Source organism: Aquarana catesbeiana, linkage group LG10 (assembly GCF_042186555.1).
Source record: "Aquarana catesbeiana isolate 2022-GZ linkage group LG10, ASM4218655v1, whole genome shotgun sequence".
Lineage (NCBI taxonomy): Eukaryota > Metazoa > Chordata > Amphibia > Anura > Ranidae > Aquarana > Aquarana catesbeiana.
Window position 1 is genome coordinate 217,485,540 of NC_133333.1, and position 17,435 is coordinate 217,502,974.

Consider the following 17,435-nt stretch of genomic DNA (forward strand, 5'->3'; position numbering starts at 1 on the left):
ATTCCAAATAAGATCATTTACTGCTTAGTTCCCCCATCAACTGAACCTTATGCCTTAATTTCAGACTCATAAAAGCGTCTCAAAGGTAAAATTCACAGCTGTAATCAATTCATTATAAATTGCAAAATCTTCTGTGATTGCCAACATGCTACTATATAGATAAACCAGGTGCAATCCTTTGGATATAAAGAGTTTCAAACCAAAATGAAGAAATCCCAATAAAAGGACCTTTCCCTACATTTTCAGTCCTTGTAACAATGGTCACCAAAACAAACGGAGAGGGTGAATCTCCCTGGGGTAACACAGCAATAAAAAACTTCACGGGGGGCCTTTCCCACTGCTTCCAAAATAGAAAAAAAAAATTGGCTTTAGATACTGTACAATTTAAAACTGAACTAAAGTTCCCTATACCCATCTCCCCCCTAGCAATGTGGTTACTACAAGCTCTCATGCAGGTGCCATCATCTTTGCTCGGTCCTCTTCCAGGTTCAGTGTCTTCGGCCATCTTGATTGACCATCATGTGATGATGAAACTCCCCGCGCATGGGTGTTACATCATCTCACCACCAAGGCATGTTGAGATTGTATATGCATCAGGCAGATCATTTGTCTTCTACACAAAGTTCCACTTTAAATAAAAGTGGGAACAGACAACAAATTATCCCAGGAGCAGATTTAAAGATAGGATAATCTGCATTTTAACAAATTTAAAGCTTCAGAAACTGACAAAATGTTTCCTTATTGTAAATTGTAGGAAAATTCTAACTACTGAATTCTTAAATTCTGGTACAGCTGCAATGTTACCTGAAAAAATTACTACTGACCTTTTCCATAGAGCTGATCTTTGATATTGAATAAAAACAGAGAAGGAAGAGGTGACTAACATGTATTTTCATCGGCAGGGGACTGTTTGTTGGATGCACCAGGCAGGATTCTGGACCTTCCCCAGGATCTTCCCGGAACATCAGCTCAATACGATTTGGACAATCAGTGTCGTCAGGTTTTTGGAAAAGAGTTCTGTCACTGTCCTAATACCAGGCCAGAAGATATCTGTGCCCAGCTCTGGTGTAAAATCCAAGAGGATCAAGCTTGCCATACCAAAAATGGCAGCCTGCCCTGGGCTGATGGGACGCCTTGTGGGGACAGCCGCGTATGCTGGGAGGGAGTCTGTCAGGAAGAAGAGGATGTTCTTAAACCAAAGGTAATTTCAAAACTGTAACCTTGGCAGATGTTACACCTTCCAATTCATGAAACACTGCGTGCAACGCCTATCGTTGCCACAAGATCATGAGCAATTATATGATGTAATGAAATTATATGACAATGAAATTATATACTTGATCACATAGTGGTCACTACACTACAGCCAGGAGCTTCTAAAATGAAATACGATGACTCAGCTTAGACTCAAATTCTGTTCTGTAGAGGCACATTAATGGGAAACGGCTAACATCTCAAAACTAAACATAAGAGCCAAACACTGGAAAATCCTCTACCCTTTACTCATGATGAATCATTTCTCAGAGGAAATTGCATTCAATAACTGCAATATAGTAATATCACAGCCAGAATGAATAATAAAAACATTTTTTCAATAATGTTTGAGAATGTTATAACTTCATTAATGAATAGGCCAGCCATAAATTATGTAGCTAAAGTTGCAATTCCAAGTATCCTACCTAATATAAAATGGCAGCGTTCTTTTCTTTTTCCTGTTATAACATTTTTGATTTTATATATACACAAGTGTCAGTTCTTTTATACTTTAAAAAAAAATCCTGCACAAGTTTTTCTCTTATTTTTTTATAATTCCTAAAGAAGATGTACACTCAAAAACTAGAATTGCATATTAGTTAACTTTTTCAAAAACCTTTTTCACTCTGCAGGGCTTCCGAGACAGATCAGAAGCTGTCCAAGAAGCCCTAGAGAATGAAGGGGGAGAGGTTAAGGGATTTTAAATCCCCAGACTGCTACACTGGTTGCATGGGCACTGACAGCGCATTACCTGTGGAAGGTAAGTACAGTGAGGACCGGGGAGGTGAGAAGGGTGTAGGATATTAGTTCACCTTTTCATGTATTTTTTTTTTTAATAATAATAATAATAATAATAATAATAAGTGAACTAACACTTTCATTTTCAGCATTTAGCATTCTTCAATCACTTTTTCAATAAAATGATCCCCAGTGCTCCTGCAATGGAGGTCTATGTTTAGACCTTTAGTCTATGTCTATGTATGTCTATGTTCAGGCACGTTCTGTTATAGGGTGACAATGTCACTGTCTCTTATTTCCAGTCCTGTCTTATCACCCTGTTGCATAAGCCTCTGGTGGAGACTACAAGCAACTGTGCCAACAAACATGGCCCCGACATGGTTACAATTGGAAAGCCTTTCCAGGGCAATCATGTACTCCAGCAACGCTGGAGTGACTGTATGTAGACAGGAGGCAGTTGGACCAAAAATAATAAAGCCGAAGACCCCAGAGCATCAAACAAGGGACCTCTAAGACTTGGGTTGGTGCACACATTTTAGGGTTGCTCATTGGGTGTAATCATTTAAGTCTAAGATTACAATGGTGTATAATTCTCAAACAATGTAAATTGTGCTTGAAATCAACTACTGTTCCTCATGTGATTTTTGTCTCCTAGGTTCCTGTGGATGGAAATTGGGGGACTTGGGGTTCCTGGGGCGAATGCTCACGGAGCTGTGGAGGAGGAGTACGTTTTTCCTATCGAGAATGTAACAATCCAGAACCTGAGAATGGTGGCAAGTACTGCCAAGGCCAGAGAGCCATCTATGAGTCATGCAACACCCAGGAGTGCCCCTTGCAGGGTAGGTATATTCCCATCAACCAGCTTTCTCCTGACTCAATACCCTGAAGCACAAGTAAATCCTAAACTGATCATTTTGTATCTTGTCATAGACTGTACCTATCTGGTGTGTGTTTTTTTTTTTAAATTCCTCAACAGTTACTTTTTTGACTGTAGAAGTCCTCTTCTGGTCTCTGTGCTCACACAGTACCTGCAGATGCATCTCCAATGATGTCAAAATCCCACTATGCCATGAGCCTTGTGGACCCCGAGCTGTTTTGGAACACTGGTATCAGCTTGTAGTCCACAGGGCGTGCAAGTCCTAGGGTGACAACATTGCTCGTGTTTAGGGAGCTGTTCAGGGTGTTGTCACCTCTAGGCCTCTGGCAGGATCACCTGGTAAAAAAAGTAAGACATTTTTAAACAGAGGAGGCAATAGTTACGTGGCTGGAACAATGTTTACTACTATCTTATTAATTTTAGTTATACTCTTGTTAGGTGTAGAATAGAAGTTCCCCATACAGTATGACTCACTCACTAAGAGAGGGGGATTGCAAACAATGACTGTAGAATACCCTCTAGAATACAGTGTAATAAGTAGAAAATTCCCTGGAAAGTCCAGGAAAAGTTACTACTCCTGGAAATAATTTACAATATACTGTAAACGTGTAGGCAAGCCGGGACCAGCTTGGCTTTCCAAGCATTTAGAGTGTCTCATCTAAATCACAAGGTACAGAGTGTACGGTACAAAGTGATTTCATACTGCTGGCAGACACATTCACATTCCCCTCTTCCTGCACATACCTGCATGGGTTCCAGTCCCAGTCTGGTTTTCCCTGGATTCTCCTCACCTGTGTTATATTGTGTTTTGCAGAGAAGAGTTTCCGGGAGGTGCAGTGTGAGAAGTACAATGCCTATAACTACACAAACAGACATGGAAACCTCATTGAGTGGATCCCTAAGTACTCAGGTGTCTACCCCCGGGACCGATGCAAGCTCATGTGCAGGGCACGTGGGGGCAGCGAATTCAACGTTTTCCAACCTAAGGTGAGATTTTGTGAACTGCACTATCATAAAGTGGGTCCTTTCTTTTCTCTGACTAATGCCCTGTACACACGATTGGTTTTGCCGTCGGAATAAACTCTGAAGGTTTTTACGATGGAGTTCCGACGGAATTCCTCTCAAGCTGTCTTGCATACACACGGTCACACCAAATTCTGACTGTCCAGAACACGGTGACGTACAACACGTATGACGGGACTAGAAAACAGGAGTTCAATAGCCAGTAGCCAATAGCTTCCATCTTGTACTTGCTTCAGAGCATGCGTCGTTTTTGGTACGTCGGAACAGCATACAGACGAGCAGTTTTTCCAATAGTAATTTGTTCCGTCGGAAAAATATTGAACATGTTCTCTATCTAAGTCCGTCTGAATTTTCGACAGAAAAAGTCCGATGGGGCATACACACAGTCGGAATATACAATGAAAAGCTCCCATCGGACTCTTTCTGTCAGAAATTCCGCTTGTGTGTACGCGGCATTACAAGCTACTAATAACTGAATGATTACATGTTTCAAACCCACCATCACCTTTTTATTTCCCTCTTTTCCCTGATACCTGGCTTACAAACATGGTCATCTGTCCACAAACGATATTTGGAGAGTTAAAGGGGTTGTAAAAGTAAAAGATTTTTCACCTTAATGCATCCTATGCATTAAGGTGAAAAAACATCCGACAATACCGCCCCCCCCCGTTCTATTTACCTGACCCCTTGAAAGTCTTGCGCTCGCCCCCGACATCCTCTTCGCCACTCAGCCTGGCTGTTGATTGGCTAGAGTGGATGGATTGAAAGCAGCGCAGCCATTGGCTCGCGCTGCTGTAAATCATATCCAATGACGCGGTGGGCCGGGGGGGAGGGGCCGAATGATACAGTGAGCGGTGTGAGCTGGCTGTATCACAGGAGCGCGCCCGCAAGCACTCAACACCATGCGAGGGAGCTCGTATAAAAGTGTTGAGTCCTTGCGGGGGGGAGCCGAGACAGCCGCCGAGGGACCCCAGAAGACCAGGTTTGGGACCACTCTGTGCAAAACGAGCTGCACAGTGGAGGCAAGTATAACATGTTTGTTATTTAAAAAAAAAAAATAGCTTTAGTGATCCTTTAAAGTGTATCAAAAGGCAAAACTTTTTTTTAGTATTGGACGGAGTAGGAACAGGCTTGAATCTCTGTTTTATTGGTGTCTATATCCCTGCTGGGGAGATTTGCTCTCTCAAGTAATATTACCAGGACTGAAAGTGATAGAAATATTTAATGACACAGTTGTCACCAGAACAGGAATAAAGGAGAAGTCTTCCAATGCAGACACCTATTCTGGTTCTAGAAGATTTCCCTCAGATTGGAAAGATTTCCTCTTACTTTCTGTTGTGTCTACAGGACAGGAAGTGAAGAAAAATGTCCCCAATGACACAAATGGCAAAAAACCCAACAGGGCTTCTACCCCTTCCCTACTCTCCAGAATGAAAATGATTTTGGTTCAGATATGCTAGTCCAGTTCTAGCCTAAGGGGTTCTTAGGCTAAGGGGTTCTATCTTTCTTTTTTTTTCTATTGAATAAAATAGGGAGGGATGGGGTCATCAATAGGGAGGGGATAAAGCCCTGAATAAGGAATGAATAGGGCCATTGTAAGGGTTATTACTGCTGCCATTAGGTATATTTGCTCTTGCTTCCTGCCCTCAAAACTAAAAGAAATGAAGTGATTGTAAATCTGTCCAATGGTGACAAAGTAACAGAAACATTTTTCCTATAGTAGAGTGGTGAAAGGTTGAAACGTCTTCCAGGTTTGTATTTCTGTGTGTGCTTCTGTCTTAGTGACAACATTATACTTAGGGTTTTTGTCTGCATCAAACAAAAAAGGGAGGTTATTATCTGCATTCTGCATCTTTTATCAAAATAATTCCTAGGTATCCTGCCATAAAGGTCCTTGCACAGGCACTTCCAGTTAGGAGGTGATAACTGTCTCTCAACTGTGCTCTTGTCTTGTCTCCCTACGGTCACATATGGGCAGGGCTGGACTGGGATAAAAATTTGGCCCTGGACTTCATCTAGACCGGCCCACTTTAATTGTGCAAACAAGCACAAAAACAGCCTATAAACTATACGCAATTGTGCAAAAAAAACATAAGTAGCATAACATAAGGAGTCCTCACTAACCTCTTTTATTATTTCACTTATTCTCCTCTGTATTTTTCTCATCTTTCTCACATCACTGCGTGAAGTTGAGGGCGAACCAAGAAAGCCATTACTTTGACAGGCTGTCACTGAAACCAGCCCACTGAGCCATCGGCCCACCGGGAAACTCCCTGTAGTCCCAATGGCCAGTACATGCCTGCATATGGGCTTGCAATGGAGACATCAAGTGGCCATTTCAACGTGCATACTGTCATTATCAGGAACCATGCCAGGGCAATGATGTGCAGTCAACGCTGGAGCGAGACCATGTAAACATAAAGTGTCTGAAAGAGGATGGAGGAGATCAGCAGCACTGAAATAAGAAAAAAGGTAAACACAAAAACTTTAAGGCTGGGTTCACATTTCTACGCTGCAAGAACGCACGCAATACCACAATGTGCGAAAACACAAGTGTTCCACTTTAGGGTGCTGCAGTGCCCTTTATTGTTAATGGCGCCCCCCCGATGCACCTTGCCAACAGACGTTCTTTGTAGCAAACCCCAAGGCATAGTAATGCACGTAATTTGTGGTGCGCTACATTCCAAAAAAAATAATTTTGGAGCTTTAGGCCCATTCATATAAATAGGCTGCTCTAACACAACTGGGTTGATTTACTAAAGACAAATAGACTGTGCACTTTGCAAGAGCAGTTTCTCCAGAACTTAGTAAATGAGGGAAAGGTCTGCTGACTTCCATTATCCAATAATGTGCAAGCAAAAATTTAGTTTTTTTTTTCTTTTCCTTGCATGTGATTGGGTATTCTTTGCAAAGTAAAGCTTCATCTCATTTACTAAGCTCTGGTGCAACTACACTTGCAAAGTGCACAGTCTATTTGCCTTTAGTAAATCAACCCTGAGTCCTGTTAAAGTGCAAACCAAATCACATCAACGCACTTGTGTTAATGCACCCAGTCCAAGGGTCTGTTCCAGGGGCGTAACTACCACCATAGCGACCCATGCGGGCGCTATGGGGCCCGCAGCCAAGTGGGGCCCAGTGAGGATGAGAGCACCGCTGGCACAGTCTCCCAGCCAGGGGAAGAGAGAGGAAGAGGCAAGCTGTGACCTGTGCCCAGTGCAGCGTGACCTGTGCCCAATACAGCATTGCCTGTGCCCAATACAGCCTGGTCTGCCTGTGCCCGATACAGCCTCACCTGTGCAGAGGAAGAGGCAAGCCACCCGGATCAGCAGAGAGCTGAATTGCCCGATGTAAGAGCTTTCATTAGAACTTCCAGTGTTCCCGGGGCTCACGTCACATAGCTCCACCTCTTGGCCCGGCGCCTTTGATAGACAGAACGCCAATCCAATGCGGGACATGTGACATCATCAAAGGCGTCAGGCCAAGAGGTGGGGCTATGTGACAATGAGCCCCGGGAAGACGGGAAATTCAAATGAAAGCTATTACAGCGGGCAATCCTGCTCTCTGCTGATCCGGGTGGCTTGCCTCCTCCTGTGCACAGGTGAGGCTGTATGGGGCACAGGCAGACCAGGCTGTATTGGGCACAGGTCATGCTGCATTGGGCACAGGTCACGCTGTATGGGGCACAGGTCACACTGTATGGGGCACAGGTCACGCTGCATTGGGCACAGGTCACGCTGCATGGGGCACAGGTCACGCTGTATGGGGCACAGGTCACGCTGTATGGGGCACAGGTCAAGCTGTATGGGGCACAGGTCATGCTGTATGGGGCACAGGTCACGCTGCATTGGGCACAGGTCACGCTGCATTGGGCACAGGTCACGCTGCATTGGGCACAGGTCACGCTGCATGGGGCACAGGTCACACTGCATTGTGTACAGGTCACGCTGCATTGGGCACAGGTCACGCTGCATTGTGCACAGGTCACGCTGCATTGTGCACAGGTCATGCTATATGTGGCACAGGTCACGCTATATGTGGCACAGGTCACGCTGCATTGACACTAGGGCAGCTGTGGGGGGGGGGCTGTTTGCAGGGGGGCCCCATACAACATTTTTCTATGGGGCCCTGCTATTTCTAGTTACGCCCCTGGTCTGTTCACACTTGTCAGTTTCCCTGAAGAATTTTGCAGCATGAAAAAAGTAGTTCTTTCCTGTTCACTGCAGTTTAGTGTGCAGAGTAAAAAGATAACTAATTAATAGTGTTTGTTTTTTAACTTCACAATTGGGACTTTGGACTTTGGAAAGTGGTTTGATACAGAGGATAAAACTACAGTTTGTATTTCATTTTTAAAATATTACCTTACAGAAAATGATTTTAGAATCAATTAAATGCTAAATTTCAGACCCCATGCAGGTGTAGTATGGTGGCTGCAAAACAGTCAGAGCTCAGCAATTTTCTACCCTAACATCTGGAAAACATTTACACAGCTCTCACATTAAAACTCTGCTGAATGTCAAGCTCAGAATGTCTTATTCAGTTATCCAGATTACTGCACATAGCAGTCTATTACATCAGCCTAGATGTGTGTCTGTGTTAGGAAAAGCTCACTATACAGATTGTTGGAATCGTCCCAACCTGAATGTAACTGCCAGTTATTAAGTGCATATAGGTTAGACAGTGTTAAAGCCAAAACTTTGTTTTTTTTTATAATTTGGATGGAGAAAGGGAGGATTATAACCAATATCAGTATTTTCATTTTTTTGCCATCTGTGTCCTATTGAGGAGATTTCTGTTTACTTCCTGTCCCCATAGCCACAACAGGAAGTGAGACCAAATCCCTCCAAAGTGAAGGAAGTACCTGGTTGTACCAGGGTCACCAGAACTAGTGTTCCTATTGGAATATTTCCTCTTTATTCCTTTTCTGTCAACCAAAAATGTGGCACTTTCAATGATAATGGTAAACAGGACAAATAGAGAGGGTGAGTCTCCCTAATGGGGGGCGCAGACAGCAATAAGAAGCTAACAGGTACTCTATTTCCTCAAAAAAACGCTTTGATTTTTCTTTTACATATTTAAATGATACCTGTAATTAGAGTGGAACGTGTAACATGTTCCAGCAGCTGAATTCTCTCCCCCGTTTCCTGATGGTGACAACAGTGGGCCATGCCTGAGTAATGTGTATTGAATCAGCCACATGTATTCTCAATTGAAAGCCTGTGGGGAAGGGTGACAACACAGGAGCATGATTGGGAGACAGGGACAAAGTGTTGTCATATAACAGGAAGTGCCTGAGCAAGGACCTTTATGGCAAGACCACCTGGTGCACTGAAAAAAGTGATGTAGTGCTTGTAGTAATTTTAGGTTTTTTAACACACATCGGCAATGGATTTTGCCTTGTCTATGTGTTAGGGCTGCGGTGGAAATTGCTGCCAGTGCAGCCCCACCCAATCTGGTGTGCATGGGCTGTAACAGAGTTAATAATGGAACTAAGCTAAAGAAAAAGGAGGAAATGAAGTTCAAAGCACCACAAAAATAGAGCCTCAGGGATATAGTACCAAATAAGAAAGGGGGCGATCAAAAAATTATAAAAATTACAAAAGTTTATTGCAAAATAGGGTAAACATTAGCCAATACAAAAAAGCAGACACCTCCACCAAAACACAATCTAAAAAGACAACGTTGTCTGATCAAAGTGAACTATCTAAACACCATCCACATACACTCCACACATACATATCACATAGGCAGAAAGCTGGTATAAATGGGGAAAAAAAGGTGGGGAGGGGAGGGCGTATGATGCACCACCTCATGGAGATTCATAGACTCAGTAAAATGGGACTAATTGTGAACATCAATGAGCAATGGAAACAGTCCAGCAGCCATAAGTCAGAATCATGAAAATAGCATTGGTGCAATCCCTCAAAATAAACCCTATAATGGCCAGGCTAGTCAATGTGATGAAAAGTCACCATCAAGGAGCAACCAGAAGGAGCCATGGACACCAAGCTAATAATAACTGACTATGATCCAGCAATATGTCATTCAGTGGACACCCTATGTAGGTACCGGGAGGGTGCAATAGCCTGCAGATGAATTTTGGGCCCGTGATGTTCCAGGTATAGTGGAAAGACTTGCAATTGAGTGTCAAGTCCGTGGTGGGCAAAGTATATTATAGCAGTCTGCAGATGGATGTCAAGCCCACACCATCATGGAATGGCAGCAGATGGAAACAGAGTATATTTACGTGTCTGTGTCCATATCTTGGTTGATGAAATTTATAAAGCGAGATGTCAGTTGTTGGTGTCACCGATATCAGCTTCTGACGGCTCCCATCCGCATCTGTCAGCTCCCCTCGTAATGATAATGTGGCTCCCTGCAGGTATTGATAGTTCCAATCCAGGAATATGGTGGAGCGACTGTGCTGGGCTAGCCATCCAGGATTTGGGAGTCAACGCTCCTAGCGGTCAGGCAAGTCTATCCACGCCATACCGTCCGGGCTGCGATGGAAACATGTGGGAGTATGGAAGTCAGGAAGTCCTGATGAAGCTGGGAGGTCCCATCGAAACAAGCTGAACGTCCGGCTTCTGTCAGACCGGCTGCAGTACACACAAGCCGAATGTTGGCCAGTATCTATTGAACCAGCCAATGCCGTCCAACATTCAGCCCGTGTGTGCGGGGCTTTTCACTCTGTAGAGCTCAGTGAGGAGAGCTCTGAGAGCTGATTGAATGGAAGATACACATCCTCCTTCACACAGCACACAGAAACAGAGCTGAGGCTGTCAATCAGCTGGAGATCCCTCCTCTGTCACTTTTTTTCTCTTGGTGTCAGGGAAAATTGTTAGAAGTGATTCATTTCTATAGCACAGGAATGAGACATCAGAAAGAAATGACACTTAGTGCTCCCAATTGAGACAAGTACATTCCATAGAGGGATATGCTTTGATCATTGCTCATGTCAGAGGTTTACAACCACTTTAATTTTGCTTTAACAAAGCAAGCTGTAAAAGACTAAAAAGCTGAGCCAGATCTTACTTTTGTTCTGCCAGGAACTCTATCTGTACACAGTATACACTACAGATGAAATATACACAGACTGCTTATCTGCCTGTTTATTAGCTTCATGACCATCTCCTTCTCTGCTAGGTGATAGATGGCACCCTGTGTGGTCCGGAAAGCCTATCGGTCTGCGTACAGGGTCAATGCATTAAAGCCGGGTGTGATCATGTATTGCATTCCTCGAAGAAGCTGGACAATTGTGCAGTGTGTGGAGGGGATGGATCGAGCTGCAGGAAAATATCTGAATTCTTCAACAAGACCACGTAAGAACTTCTGGGTGGGATCTGCATGCGGGGTCAGGAATTGCTGTGAATTCACACAAAATAGAAACATATCAAGTAATTTTGCCATGCTAAAACAGATATTCTCCAGCCGTATCAATTCCCGAATCTGATTTATTAACAGGACGAGTACGGGGACATATATTGTATTCTGGTAGCTGAATTACATTATTAACTGTAATGATAGCATTCAGAACAGAAATTCATTTTTTTTTACAAGCCTAGTCTACATTTACAGACCAAGCAGTCCAGCAAAAGTGACAGTTACATTGGTACGGCGTTACGCAGAATGGTGGGTGTAGCTGAACTGCAGTATCAGTGGGAGGGTCCTATAGGGCTATTGCTAAATAATGCCTGAACCTACTTGCTGTACACACATATGCCACAGTCATTGTAACCACACAATATAATTTAATTATTGTGCCACAAGCAAGAGTCTAACAGACATGTACGACGCTCAGCACAATGCTGGAGGTACCGGTAGTGAGTATTAGTGCGTTCCAGCTGGAAAAAAGCCTTGCTTACAAGTCTTGTCCTTCACCTACACCGTAACAGTAAAGGAGAAGCTGCAGAGTAATGAGCTAATCTCTTTATCCTTCTGCTCTTCCCTCCTATAAGTATGTCCCTTGTTAGCAAATCAACACTGAAGCACAACTAACTGCCACCATGTGCTGCTTCTTCTGCTCCCAGTATGAGCTCTGCGAGAGGCTTATAAGTCAAGTTCAAGTACTTACACTGCTTGCATTAAAACATATATTACTGTTTACCGTTGGGGGTCCCCCAAGGTACTGTCCTTGGACCTCTGCTATTCTCGATCTACACGTCCTCCCTGGGTCAGCTTATAGCCTCCCATGGCTTCCGCTACCATTTATATGACGATGACACCCAAATCTATCTCTCTACCCCTCAACTCACCCCAACAGTTTCCTCACGCATCACTGATTTACTAACAGACATATCAGCCTGGATGTCATATCACTTCCTCAAACTGAATCTATCTAAAACCGAGCTCTTAATATTTCCTCCCCCACGTGCCCCCTCCCCTGACTTCTCTGTCAAGATCAATGGCACATCTATCAGTCCGTCTCCACATGCCAGGGTGCTAGGGGTAACCCTAGACTCTGAACTGTCCTTTCAGGCCCACTTCCAATCCCTGTCCAAATCATGCCGGCTTGCAACATTTCCAGAATACACCCCTTTTTAACCAATGACACCACCAAGCTTCTAATTCTCTCCCTGGTTATCTCTTGCCTCGACTACTGTAACTCCCTCCTCATTGGATTACCTTTACATAGGCTATCCCCCCTTCATTCTATAATGAATGCTGCTGCAGGACTCATCCACCGTACCAACCATTCAGTGTCCTCCACCCCTCTCTGCCAATCCCTCCACTGGCTTCCACTCACCCAACGAATACAATTTAAAGTACTAACAATTTACAAAGCCATCCATAACTCTGCCCCCAGCTACATCACTAACCTAGTCCCAAAGTATCAACCAAGCCGCTCTCTTCGGTCCTCCCAAGACCTCCTGCTCTCTAGCTCCCTTGTCACCTCCTCCCATGCTCACCTCCAGGATTACTCCAGAGCTTCTCCCATCCTTTGGAACTCCCTACCCCAATCTGTCCACCTGTCCCCTAATCTATTCATCTTTAGATGATCCCTGAAAACCCTTCTCTTTAAAGAACCCTATCCTGCTCCTAACTAATACACTGTTTTACTTTCTCCATCAGCTCATCCACCACAGCTATTACCTTTTGTATCAATTGACCCTCCCTCTTAGATTGTAAGCTCTAATGAGCAGGGCCCTCTTATTCCTCTTGTACCAAATTGTAATGTAACTGTAATGTCTGCCTTCATTTTGTTAAGCGCTTCGCAAACTGTTGGCGCTATATTAATCCTGTATAATAATAATAATAAAAAAAAAAAATAATAATATATTTAATAATATATTACTGAATGCAAAGCTTCATTCATGTATGTCTTTAATATCTTCATGGAGCTTTAAAGGTTGTTCTTCCATCAATGTTAACATCTGTGTGGCAAATGAAATTTTAAAGGTGAACATGGCTTGTTTTGCATCAAGGCACCACATGTTAACGTGCCTAAGGAGCACATGACAACCATTCAGATACTCATATTATGTTTACAGTGTCAGGTTGGAAATTATAATAGTACTCCAGGCACAGAAACTTTAACTAAAATATACTCCTCAATAGGCACAAAAGATATAAATACATTCTGTGTTCCCCACATTCCTTTGCAAACCCAATTATTACCTTGTAAAAGAAGCAGTGAAATCACTACTGTGCTGTACATAATCTGTGCAGAGAGCAAAACTGTGGGAGGTCCACCCACTACAGGCTGCCTGTAGATAACTACAGAAGGGGGCAGAGACAAGACCAGCAATCCCACACAAGGAGAGAGAGCATCAATCACTGGTCTTTAGTACTGGAAGCTCCAGCACAAAGGCAAACTTTCAGGCTGGATTACTGCACAGATCTGGTAGAAATACACAAAGCGTGCCATGATTAAAGTAAGAATGCATACACCTCTTGTATTTAGGTAATATTTGCTTATCCTAGTGTAGCACCCTCTAGTGTGTGCTAGGTGTTAGTGTAGGTAAATTTATTTTAGCTCAGGGCTAAGTCTGAACTGTGAATCTGGGTCAGGGTTTAGTGACTCAGGGCTGATTGTCTCATGCTAGCAGCCTCACTGGTGCCTCCCCCTGTTTTTTGGGGCATTGGAGGATGTTCTGAACATAGTGGGTGGAGACTAGGAGGAGCTGCTTGGAATATTTATAAGGACCTCAGCCAATCCCCAATAGGGGGCTGGCAGGCCACCTCATAAATAGGCATGTCATGCCAGCAGGGGCAGTCGGGGGGGGGGGGTGGAGTTTTAAGGAGGCTGTTGGTGGACCTTGAGGGTGCCCCCTAGTCTGGGGGGGTGGCCTTGTGCCGGGGCTTGGGGGCTTGGCTGGATCCTACCAAAAACACACGGAGGAAGCCTTCCTGGAGGCATGTGAGCAAGGAGAGAAGACAGCAGGAGCAGGTCAGCACTAGGGGCCTCAGGTTCCTGCCTGTAATGGGGCAACTGGATATAGAGACTGTATATAGCAGGGATCCTCAAACTACGGCCCTCCAGCTGTTGCAGAACTACACATCCCATGAGGCATTGTAAGACTCTGACATTCACAGACATGACTAGGCATGATGGGAATTGTAGTTCCTGAACACCTGGAGGGCCGCAGTTTGAAGACCCCTGGTATATAGGAAGAGTTGCCCTGAAGTTCGTTGTTAAAGTCAATGGGCATCCCATAACCTCCCATCCCTATCCAAGTTATTACCCTCAATAAATAACAAACACAAAGTCACAGACTATTCTCTGACTCTGGAGTGCTTATTAAAGCGGGGGTCCACCTATCTATCGTTTTTTTTTAGTTCATTCACAAACTTTTCTTCTCAGCATTACATACTCACATATTGTGTGTAATATGTCCGCCTGTGTCAGATTTCGTTGGAAAGAATAACTTATATTATTCACTGCAGGCGGTTTCCATCTTCATTGTGGGCATTTGAAGCCCACAAGCATTTATTTCCTGGATGTGGTGAATGCTGTGCTCCCAGCATTCACCGCTCGTTCCCGCACATGCTCAGTGGCATCCTGGGAAGCCTGAGACTAGCTCCCAGGAGTCTGGGAGAGGCTAGAAACACGCCTACTCCCACGGGAGGAGAACCAGGAAGTGCAAAGAAGAATAGAAAAATAAAAGGTAATTACGGCGATTTAAATTTTTTTAAACAGCATGTCAGCATCTAGGCAAGGAAGAGAATACATACAGATATTGTTCAAAATTTGGGTGGAACCCCGCTTTAAGATTCTGTGTGCCTTGCTCTCTAGGGTGGGGGGTTCCATTTCATCTGCAGCCCTTAAGGGGGGTGCGCTACACTGGAATTCAGCTTTTAGCACACCAGTCACTGGCTGTCGTGGACAACTTTATATCTTCTGATATCAAAGATACAGCTGAATGCTTCCATCTTGTCTCAGATCTTTTTCTCATTGTTGTGGGGCTAATGTAAAGTCATTTTTGCCATCATCTAAAGAATTATTCTGGAGAGAAATCTCTTCTGAACTTTGCTTAGGAGAAGTTATTTGTAACTCATACATCCATTCTAATTTCCACTTAATTTATCCTTCATAGCACTTTAGAATTATGTTAGATAGATATTTTAGTCAAATAGAGAATTAAATAAATTGCTGTTTTTTGTGTTTAACACACAATTCAGGCCAGGTGCACAAGGGTGCCCTGGGATTTTTAGGACCTTAGCAACCAGTGGCGGCCCGTCCATAGGGGGCGCCAGGGCGCCGCCCCCCCCCCTCCTGTAGTCAAAAAAAAAAAAAAAAAAATTCAAAAAAAAAAATTTTTTTTTAACCACTTCAGCCCCGGAAGGTTTTACCCCCTTCCTGACCAGAGCACTTTTTACAATTCGGCACTGCGTCGCTTTAACTGCTAATTGCGCGGTCATGCAATGCTGTACCCAAACGAAATTTGCGTCCTTTTCTTCCCACAAATAGAGCTTTCTTTTGATAGTATTTGATCACCTCTGCCGTTTTTATTTTTTGCGCTATACACGGAAAAAGACCGAAAATTTTGAAAAAAAATGATATTTTCTACTTTTTGTTCTAAAAAAAATCCAATAAACTCAATTTTAGTCATACATTTAGGCCAAAATGTATTCGGCCACATGTCTTTGGTAAAAAAAATGTCAATAAGTGTATATTTATTGGTTTGCGCAAAAGTTATAGCGTCTACAAACTAGGGTACATTTTCTGGAATTTACACAGCCTTTAATTTATGACTGCCTATGTCGTTTCTTGAGGTGCTAAAATGGCAGGGCAGTACAAAACCCCCACAAATGACCCCATTTTGGAAAGTAGACACCCCAAGGAATTTGCTGAGAGGCATGTTGAGCCCATTGAATATTCATTTTTTTTGTCCCAAGTGATTGAACAATGACAAAAAAAAAAAAAAAAAAAAAAAAATTACAAAAAGTTGTCACTAAATGATATATTGCTCACACAGGCCATGGGCATATGTGGAATTGCACCCCAAAATACATTTAGCTGCTTCTCCTGAGTATGGGGATACCACATGTGTGAGACTTTTTGGGAGCCTAGCCGCGTACGGGGCCCCGAAAACCAATCACTGCCTTCAGGATTTCTAAGGGCGTACATTTTTGATTTTACTCCTCACTACCTATCACAGTTTTGAAGGCCATAAAATGCCCAGATGACATAAAACCCCCCCAAATGACCCCATTTTGGAAAGTAGACACCCCAAGCTATTTGCTTTGAGGCATGTTGAGTCCATGGAATGTTTTATATTTTGACACAAGTTGCGGGAAAGTGACAAATTTTTTTTTTTTTTTTTTTTTTTTGCACAAAGTTGTCACTAAATGATATATTGCTCACACAGGCCATGGGCATATGTGGAATTGCACCCCAAAATACATTTAGCTGCTTCTCCTGAGTATGGGGATACCACATGTGTGGGACTTTTTGGGAGCCTAGCCGCGTACGGGACCCCGAAAACCAATCACTGCCTTCAGGATTTCTAAGGGCGTACATTTTTGATTTTACTCCTCACTACCTATCACAGTTTTGAAGGCCATAAAATGCCCAGATGACATAAAACCCCCCCAAATGACCCCATTTTGGAAAGTAGACACCCCAAGCTATTTGCTTTGAGGCATGTTGAGTCCATGGAATGTTTTATATTTTGACACAAGTTGCGGGAAAGTGACAAATTTTTTTTTTTTTTTTTTTTTTTTGCACAAAGTTGTCACTAAATGATATATTGCTCACACAGGCCATGGGCATATGTGGAATTGCACCCCAAAATACATTTAGCTGCTTCTCCTGAGTATGGGGATACCACATGTGTGGGACTTTTTGGGAGCCTAGCCGCGTACGGGACCCCGAAAACCAATCACTGCCTTCAGGATTTCTAAGGGCGTACATTTTTGATTTTACTCCTCACTGCCTATCACAGTTTCGGAGGCCATGGAATGCCCAGGTGGCACAAACCCCCCCCAAATGACCCCATTTTGGAAAGTAGACACCCCAAGCTATTTGCTGAGAGGCATGGTGAGTATTTTGCAGCTCTCATTTGTTTTTGAAAATAAAGAAAGACGAGAAAAAAATTTTTTT

The 17,435-nt window shown here is 43.5% G+C and overlaps 1 protein-coding gene across 1 annotated transcript in view; it reads left to right on the plus strand.

Annotated features, from left to right (window-relative positions):
* Positions 1–17,435, plus strand: part of ADAMTS8 (ADAM metallopeptidase with thrombospondin type 1 motif 8) — a 66,668-nt gene that overhangs the window by 31,922 nt on the left and 17,311 nt on the right. Inside the window, exons 5-8 of the mRNA XM_073603309.1 lie at positions 903–1,201; positions 2,648–2,831; positions 3,684–3,856; positions 11,036–11,211. Of these exons, the coding sequence (XP_073459410.1) occupies positions 903–1,201; positions 2,648–2,831; positions 3,684–3,856; positions 11,036–11,211 (832 nt within the window). The remainder of the gene's footprint in view (positions 1–902; positions 1,202–2,647; positions 2,832–3,683; positions 3,857–11,035; positions 11,212–17,435) is intronic.